Genomic DNA, 9597 nt, shown 5'->3' on the forward strand with positions numbered 1-9597 from the left:
GTCCATGCTTGTAGCCGCCACCACTTCCTGTGGCAGTGAATTCCAAGTGTTAATCACTCTTTGGGTGAAGAAGGACTTCCTTTTATCCAGTCTAACCCGACCACTCAGCAATTTCATGGAGTGCCCATGAGTTCTTGTATTGTGAGAAAGGGAGAAAAGTACCTCTTTCTCGGCCTGCTCTATCCCACGCATAATCTTATAAACCTCAATCATGTCACCCCTCAGTCGTCGTTTCTCCATTCTTGGTGCTTTTTAGTTTTGGCTCTAGGGTGTGTGCTTCTTCCACTCTAAGGAGGTCCACAGAGCCACTGAAGTTGGAACAAGGCTGCTTAGAGGATGGTTGGATGATCTGCCCCACTGGGTCACTTCCCTGCTGGAGGCACCTCACGTGTCGCTTTTTTTGTAGGAGGAGGAGGAGGAGGAGATTGGATTTATACCCTGCCCTTCACCCAGCTGACAATCTCCTTCCCTCCCCACATCAGACACCCTGTGAGGTAGGCGGGGCTGAGAGAGCTCTGACAGAAACTGCCCTTGAGAGAACTATGGCTTGCCCAAGGTCATCCAGCAGCAGCGAGTGGAGGAGCGGGGAATTGTTTCTCGAGTCTGAGGCTTGAAGCAGCTTGCTGTTTTAAAGAATCCGTTTCTCGTAATCAGCCTCAAATTGCTACAAGCTACGGTCGCTGGGCTGAGCCTGGAACGCCCGAGCCATTAAGGCTGCTGCCAACTTCAGCCAGAAACAGTCAGTGGCTTAAACTTTGTCAGAGTTCACTACTTACTTCAGCATTGCAGTGCGGCGCTTGAGCTAACCGGGCAGAGATGTCTCTCTCCCAAGTCTGTTAAATACATTGGCTTCTATACCATTTTTTAGCGTGGAAATGCTTCAGCCTCCTCTTTGCTTCTAATGGCTCTGTCTGAGACGAAAGGTTGCTGTGTTCTTTTGAAGAACAGCGCATCCTGCTAAAAGCTCCCTGAAAAGGGGGCTGGTGGTCAAAAGCAGGAGTGTCAGAGAAGCAGCCCGGGGGCCAGATGAGGCCCCCAGAGGGCTTCTGTCAGGCCCACAGTGGAACTGGCTGTCTTCTGCTTCTTCTTCCAGTTCTGCTGCCGCGTCATCGTGGGTCTGCAGCTTACAGATACACACCTGAACAGCATACTCAGGATTGCAACAGCACAGACATTTTGATGTAATCATTCAGAGCAAGAGCCGTCAGTTATCAGACACTGTTAAATAAATGAAATATTGCAGGGAGTGCTAATGTTTTGAGCATGTTTTTATTTTGAGTTTTTTTTAAAAAAACCCTTTGTGAGAGCCAGTTTGGTGTAGTAGTTAAGTGCGCGGACTCGAATCTGGGAGAGCCAGGTTTGATTCCCCCACTCCTCCACTTGCACCTGGCTGGATGACCTTGGGCAAGCCGTAGTTCTGATAAGAGCTGTCCTTGAAAAAGAGCTGCTTCTCTCAGAGCTCTCTCAGCCCCACCTCCCTCACAGGGTGTCTGTTGTGGGGAGGGGAAGGGAAAGGAGTTTGTAAGCCGCTCTGAGACACCTTTGGGTAGTGAAGGGCGGGATATAAATCCAATCTCTTCTTCTTCTTCTGCTTCTTCTGTTTGTGTCCTTTATAAAGTTTATATCTCTGCTACCTGGCGTTACATTTTACAACACATGTGGCCCGGTCCAGCAAGGTCTCATTTATGTCACATCCGGCCCTCATAACAAATGAGTTCGACACCCGTGGTCAAGAGTCTGTGACGAAGGGGTCCCCAACTGCCTTCAGGGCACCTTCAGACAGGGTGGTTAGCGCAGGCAGAAAATGCCTGCCCACCGGCGGCAGAGCCAAGCACAAAGCATCCAGGAGTTAAGACATGCACGACTCTAACAGGGAGATTCAAGTCCAGTAACACCCTAAAGAAGGGATACGATCCCTGCAACCAGTGCTCCTGCTAAGCTGTGGAGTCTCGTGAGCAAGAATTGTACTTTGTGAGCTACTGGCATTAAAGTTTATTCTGCAACTGTGTCAAATTCATTGCTCACCTTTTCCGTGGTGAGGATTGGTCCAAACAGTTGCCACAGTAAATCTCTGTAGCTCATGGGCCTCGGACCTCTTTGTGGGCTCTGGGGATAGTTTTGCTGCAGACAGGCAGAAGCACCCCGGAGCCAAGCGACCAACAGACAGGAGAGTCGTGGCTCTGTGGTAGAGCACCTGCTCGGCGTGCAGAAGATCCCAGGTTCAATCCCTGACGTCTCTCGTTAAAAAGGGCCAGGTTTGAGGTGACGTGAAGGACCTTTGCCTGAGACCAGTGTTCCCTCTAAGCTGTGCAATCTTGTGAGCAAAAATTCTACTTTGTGAGCTACTGGCATCAAAGTTGTGAGCAAGCGATTAGGCGACTGCATACATTAGTTTGCTCTGGAGCCCCATCCTTCCTGAGCCGAGACAAAAATGTGCGAGCTGGAGGCTAAAAAACCGTGAGCTAGCTCGCACTAACTCAGCTTAGGGGGAACACTGCTTACAGCCCATTTGTTTGCTTTCTGAATTGCTATGGAGGGAAAATCAACGCTGCGAAGATAGAAATGAAGATATTTCTCAGCTGACCTCTGATTCTGTGATTCTACGATCCTCTTCCTTTCTCCGCAGTACACAGTGGACAACGGCAACAAATTCAGCCCCGCCTCTCTTAGCAACGTGGTCCTTGCGTTCGCTCGCCTGAACTTCCAGCCCAGCTGTGCCGAGGCCTTCTTTGGCACGGTAATCCCCCGCTTCATCCTGCACGGGGTGGGGGGAGGTGCTGTGGCTGTGCTGAACCTCGTGCTCCTGAGCACCAGAGTGACTTGACCGCCCTCGCCCAGGGAAACAGCAGTCACTGTTGTCATCCGTATGTAATAGTTGTGTTGTTCCGTTCCTCAGATCCACGAGCGTCTGGAGGACCACCTGGACTCCTTGGACCCGTACCTGCTGGTGGACCTGGTGTGGTCACTGTGTGTGCTGCAGCAGGCGAAGGCCCTCCACCTGCGAAAAGTGCTAGCTCCAGAGTTTCGCACTCGCTTCTTAGGTATAAGCAGGTGATGCACTGAGGGCTGGGGGAGGGGAAACGACAGAGGGAGTGTGTTCCTCGGGTGTGGGTGAGGAACTTCCTTGACCAGCAGAACAAAGTTTGAGTCCAGTGGCACCTTTAAGACCAACAAAGTTTAATTCTGGGCATAATTCTGGGTGAGACTGTGACGTCCTTGCTTATAGGGGAAACGGTTTTACCTTTAAACACTCTCTGTGTATATAAACTTGGTAGTTTTCTGCTGCCACCAGGAGTTAAAAATTCCAGATCTCTCTCTTTTGGTAGTATGACCCAGGGTTTGGGCACTCCAGAGGATTATGTGGCCCTGAGGATGTACTGTACTGATTTCTGGGATTTATTTCATAAAGAACAAATTAGGTTTTTGGTTAATTTGAATAATTACTGAAAAAATTATTTGAATAATTACTGGAAAAAAAGGAACTTGTAAATATAACAAACTCTGTCATAAAACATCTCTCACACTCACTCATCAGCCAATCACAGCACACTCATCTCCCCCTATTGCTCTCCTTACATTACTGCAGTCAAACTCAACATTTAAAGACACACACACACACCAAAACATGGAATCATTACAGAGACCAACAAAGTTTTGAAGAAGTGTGCATGCACACAAAAGCTTATACCCAGAATAAAACTTCGTTGGTCTTCAGGGTGCCGCTGGACTCGAACTTTGTTCCACTACTTCAGACCAACACGGCCAATCACCTGGCTCTTCCTTGACCAGTGATAGTGTGAAGACTTGGTGCAGTTAACTCGGGGTCCCCGACCTTTTTGAGCCCGTGGGCTCCTTTGGAATTCTGGCACAGGGTGGTGGCCGCAACCACAAAATGGCTGCTGTAGGAGGCGGGGCCAGCCACAAAATGGCTGGGGTGGGGGGGGGAGCCAATCCCAAAATGTACTTATTCACACAGAACAGAAGCAAAATTCCATAGCCGCACAGACCATGCTGTCTCTTTAAATTTCACACACAGAACTCTGTCATAAAACATCTCTCACACTCACTCATCAGCCAATCACAGCACACTCATCTCCCCCTATTGCTCTCCTTACATTACTGCAGTCAAACTCAACATTTAAAGACACACACACACACCAAAACATGGAATCATTACAGAGACCAACAAAGTTTTGAAGAAGTGTGCATGCACACAAAAGCTTATACCCAGAATAAAACTTCGTTGGTCTTCAGGGTGCCGCTGGACTCGAACTTTGTTCCACTACTTCAGACCAACACGGCCAATCACCTGGCTCTTCCTTGACCAGTGATAGTGTGAAGACTTGGTGCAGTTAACTCGGGGTCCCCGACCTTTTTGAGCCCGTGGGCTCCTTTGGAATTCTGGCACAGGGTGGTGATCGCAACCACAAAATGGCTGCTGTAGGAGGCGGGGCCAGCCACAAAATGGCTGGTGCAGGAGGTGGAGCCAATCCCAAAATGTCAGGGAGTGAATGCATGCGTGACTCTTAACGGTTACTCTTCAGCATTCCAGGCCACTCTGCTTAACAAAATGCCTTTTAAAATGGACATAACTGTTTAGAATATTTTCTTGCAAATACATGGCTTACCTTGAGTCATCCTTGTGATGTTGCGGCAGCTGCTGCTGCAGCAGCAACTTAAAAAAAAATCTGCACAGCCCATCAGATCTCCAGGGGCCAGTCGGGAACACTGCTGGGCAGGGGCCCTACCAATCCCCAATTCTAAGAACACCTGGCAGGTTCCAAGAAAGGTGTCGGTGGGTGGTGTAGTTTGGTGTAGTGGTTAAATGATTGCTGGCTAAGCGCCGTAACAATAAAATTCATTCATTCATAGTGGTTAAATGCGCAGACTCTGATCTGGGAGAGAGAACCGGGTTTGCTGTAGGAGGCGGGGCCAGCCACAAAATGGCTGGTGTGGGAGGTGGAGCCAATCCCAAAATGTCAGGGAATGAATGCATGCGTAACTCTTAACGGTTACTCTTCAGCATTCCAGGCCGCTCTGCTTAACAAAATGCCTTTTAAAATGGACATACTGTTTAGAATATTTTCTTGCAAATACACGGCTTACCTTGAGTCATCCTTGTAATGTTGTGGCGGCTGCTGCTGCAGCAGCAACTTAAAAAAAAATCTGCACAGCCCATCAGATCTCCAGGGGCCAGTCGGGAACACTGCTGGGCAGGGGCCCTACCAATCCCCAATTCTAAGAACACCTGGCAGGTTCCAAGAAAGGTGTCGGTGGGTGGTGTAGTATGGTGTAGTGGTTAAATGCGCAGACTCTGATCTGGGAGAGAGAACCGGGTTTGGTTTCCCACTCCTCCACGTGCAGCCGCTGGCGTGACCTTGGGTCAGTCACATCAGAACTGTTCTCTCAAGAGCAGTTCTCGGTCAGAGCTCTCTCAGCCCCACCTACCTCGCAGGGTGTCTGTTGTGGGGAGGGGAAGGGAAAGGAGATTGTAAGCCACTCTGAGACTCCATCAGGTAGTGAAGGGCCATGGGGTATAAATCCAATCTCTTCTTCTTCAATTTGGTGTAGTGGTTTAAGTGCGCGGACTCTAATCTGGGAGAACCGGGGTTGATTCCCCACTCCTCCACATGCAGCCGCTGGTGTGACCTTGGGTCAATCACAAGTTCTTTCAGAGCTGTTCTCTCAAAGGCAGTTCTCTCAGAGCTCTCTCAGCCCCACCAACCTAATGCAGAGGGTGTCTGTTGTGGGGAAGAGGGGAAGGGAAAGGAGATTGTAAATCACTCTGAGACTCCTTCAGGTAGTGAAGGGCAGGGTATAAATATAAAGAGCAGTTCTCGAAAGGGTTCTCTCAGCCCCACCTACCTCACAGGTGTCTGTTGTTGGGAGGGGAAGGAGTTTGTCAGCCGCTCTGAGATTCCCTTGGGTACTGAAGGGCGGGGGTATAAATCCAATCTCTTCTCTTCTTCTTCATTACTACAGTCAAGCAATTAATAAAGTAGAATTGGTGGTCACAGTTCAAAAACAAGTTGCAGTACAAAGCATTTAACAAGAGAAGGGTAGGGCGTTCGCGGGGTAGGGCGGGGTAGAAATACTTGAATAAATAAATAAATAACAATTCAAGTAGAAAAATCCAGCAAGGGTCTCCTCTGTATCGTTTCAGTATCATAGTGTCCAAAAGACCTCAAAGTCCACAAACAAGGCGGAGGATGTCCCATAGCACAAAGAAATTTCTGCATCTGAAAACATCCTTCCTAGGTATGCCAGACGTTTCAAAGCATTCTTCCTCAGTTATACGGCTGAAAAATGGAACCTGATTTCCTTAATAAGCTAGGCACAGCTCATGTCTCAAGTGATATCTGTGGTCTGCCACTAGATGGCAGCACCAGAAAGGAAACTGTGTTTTTGTAGAGCTTGTTTCCGAAAGAGAGGCTCGGAATCCCATGCTCACCTGTAGTTTACTAGCACATTAGAGACCTGCCTTCCCCCCCCCTCCCCCATGTCATGTGGCAGGAAAGGTGAGACGCGCTGGAAACGCGTGACGTTTTTCTCATCGTGCCACTGTTCTCGAGCGGGCTTAATCAGTGATGTAGCCCTAAGGAGGTCTGATCAATACTGTGAGTTGGAGAAGCTGCGGGCAGGGCTCTTTTTGTAGAAAAAGGCCAGCAGGAACTCATTAGCATAATAGGCCACACCCAACAGCCGGAACTCATAAGCATATTAGGCCATACCCCTGACAACACCACTCATTAGCATATTAGGCCGCACCCCCATGTTACCAAAAGTGTGGTCATCCAGCCACACCCACCTTTCCCTTCTTATTCTGTTTACCTTGTTTGTTGTCAAAACCCAGGGCCTTTTTTTTAGCAGGAACTCCTTTGCATGTTAGGCCACACACCCCTAATGCACCCAATCCTAATGATTGGCTTGGGTGTCGCCTACCATTCTAACCAGTTCCTGCTAGGCGTGGCCAACTCACTCGGGAGCCAGCCGGAACTCCGTTCCTGTGCGTTCCTGCCCAAAAATAGCCCTGGCTGCGGGTAAACGTTTTGTGTTGTGCCACTGAAGGTCACGTCTGTCCTGCAAATTAAGAAGGATTTTTAACCAGCTGGAGCAGTCCTGGTGCCCCCCCCCCCCCCCCCACCCTCCTTTTTCCTCCTGTTCTGTAAGGCACAGGGAGGGAAAACAAACCCTACCCAAAAACCACAAGGGTAAAGAAAGAAGTCTAATAAAGGGCCAGTGTTAAAAACCTAGTTGAAACTCATAATACAGGCATTTATTAGAGAGACAGTTAAAGACATACATAAGGGCCCAATGAAAGCCTCGTTAAAAAGTTCTAGTGGCCCAAACCTAAGGGCCAAGACACCTGACCTGACGCGTTTCCGCCCTATTGGGGCCTTCTTCAGAGGTCAAAGAGTATTGAGGTGCACGTAACTTTAATACATGTTACAATAAGATAACCAATGAGGGAATACTGGACCAAGAAAAGGAAGGTGAAGCAGCAGGATCTATAGACACAAGACAAAGGTGTTTGTGAGGCCTCAAAAAATTAAAATCGTGTGTCTGGTGCAATGCTCCCTCTAAGCTGTGGGATCTTGTGAGCAAAAATTCTACTTTGTGAGTTACTGGCATTAAAGCTGTGAGCCAGCGATTTGGCTGCTGCCTAAATCAGTTTGCTCTGGAGCCCTCCTTCCTGAGCTAAGACAAAAATGTGTGAGCTGGAGGCTGAAGAACTGTGAGCTAGCTCACACTAACTCAGCTTAGAGGGAACACTGGTCTGGTGCCAAGTGCACAGGTGCTGAATTAGAACTGTCGAGCCCTCCCGTGGACTTTGGTGCGGCGCCCCCAGTGGCCGTGGTGTCGGGGGCCTCGAACACAAGGTTTTGGTTTTGACCTTTAAATAATCTTCAGGACTGCCTTTCCTGGTATTGTCAGACTCTCCCTTGGACTTTGGTGCGGTGCCCCCAGTGGCCGTGGTGTCAGGGGTCTCGACCGAACTCCGGCAGGGGAGACGGCCCTTGGAGTGGCAGGATCCAAAAAGGGAGAGGGAGTGAGGGGCCTCAGATAGGCAGGGGACAGGGTTAATGTCACCCTGAGCGTCCCTCTGCCAGCACGCTGCGGACTTCCTTTCTCTCTCTCTGCCGTCTTTCTGTCTCTGGTCAGCATCCCACTTCATTCCACAACGCACTCCTCCTCCCCGGCCCCTTCTCCACCCTGCCTTTTATCTCCCCGCCCCACTCCCAGGACTGCCCATCCGCCCTCCGGCTTGGGCCACACCCTCCTTTATCTATCTGGATGCCGGTGGGGCGTCTCCGGGGCGAATGCTGATACGCTGGCAATGGCTCTGGCGGCCTCTGGGCCGCACCACCGATCTGTGGCGGTACTTGCTGCTCCGCGTCCGCTCCTGGCCCATCAGACAAGAAGCTGCTGCCCCTTCTTCTGTGGTGCTGCTCCGTGGACCCTGGTCCTGTCTCCGGGCTCGGCCGACATAGCTCGCCGCGGGAGGGGTCCCCGCTCCCGACTCACTACCCCGGACCATTGAACTTCGTCCAGTCTGGTGAGTCAAGCCTAGGGTGTCTTGCAGGGTCTGTCGGGGTCCCCGGGGCCTTGTCGGCACGTCCCGCGACCTCTGGAGCGGGACAACAACATCTTCCAATGTACGCCCAAAAACCACCTGTGTGGCTATCCAAGTCAGAGCTAGAGTGTCCTCAAGCAAATAGCAGACTAGTTTTTTTGCGAGCATCTGCCCTGTTTCCAGAGGAGGAAATTGATGGAAGCTAAAACAGGGTCAAGATCCTGCAAGCTAGGCTTCAACAGTACGTGGATAGAGAACTGCCAGAAGTACAAGCTGGGCTTCGAAGAGGTAGAGGAACTAGAGATCAAATTGCCAACATTCGCTGGATTATGGAGAAAGCAAGAGAGTACCAGAAAAACATCTGCTTCATTGACTATGCTAAAGCCTTTGACTGTGTGGATCACAACAAACTATGGCAGGTCCTTAAAGAGATGGGAGTACCAGACCACCTCACATGTCTCTTGAGAAACCTGTATAAGGGTCAAGAAGCGACAGTTAGAACCGGATATGGAACAACTGATTGGTTTAGCATAGGAAAAGGAGTACAACAAGGATGTATATTGTCACCTTGCTTATTTAATATATATGCAGAGTACATCATGCAAAATGCTGGCCTGGATGAATCACAAGCGGGAATTAAGATTGCTGGAGAAAAGATCAACAACCTCAGATATGCAGACGATACCACTCTAATGGCAGAAAGTGAAGAGGACCTCAAGAGCCTCTTGCTCAGGGTAAAAGAGGAGAGCGCAAAAGTGGGCTTGAAGCTCAACATCAAAAAAACTAAGATCATGGCATCCGGCCCCATCACTCCTTGGCAAATAGAAGGGGAAGTCGTGGAAATAGTGACAGACTTCACGTTCCTGGGATCCCAGATCACCGCAGACTGTGACAGCAGCCATGAAATTAAAAGACGCCTGCTCCTTGGGAGGAAAGCGATGGCGAACCTAAACAGCATGATAAAAAGTAGAGACATCACCCTGCCAACAAAAGTCCGCATGGTCAAAGCAATGGAATTCCCA

General features: G+C 49.7%; 1 protein-coding gene across 1 annotated transcript in view; it reads left to right on the top strand.

The window, feature by feature from the left end:
• The window catches only part of TBRG4 (transforming growth factor beta regulator 4), a 48160-nt gene that overhangs the window by 21032 nt on the left and 17531 nt on the right, over positions 1–9597 (top strand). Inside the window, exons 6-7 of the mRNA XM_015421003.1 lie at positions 2627–2737; positions 2897–3041. Of these exons, the coding sequence (XP_015276489.1) occupies positions 2627–2737; positions 2897–3041 (256 nt within the window). The remainder of the gene's footprint in view (positions 1–2626; positions 2738–2896; positions 3042–9597) is intronic.

This window comes from Gekko japonicus, unplaced genomic scaffold, assembly GCF_001447785.1.
Source record: "Gekko japonicus isolate JY-2015 unplaced genomic scaffold, Gekko_japonicus_V1.1 scaffold3717, whole genome shotgun sequence".
Classification (NCBI taxonomy): Eukaryota; Metazoa; Chordata; class Lepidosauria; order Squamata; family Gekkonidae; genus Gekko; species Gekko japonicus.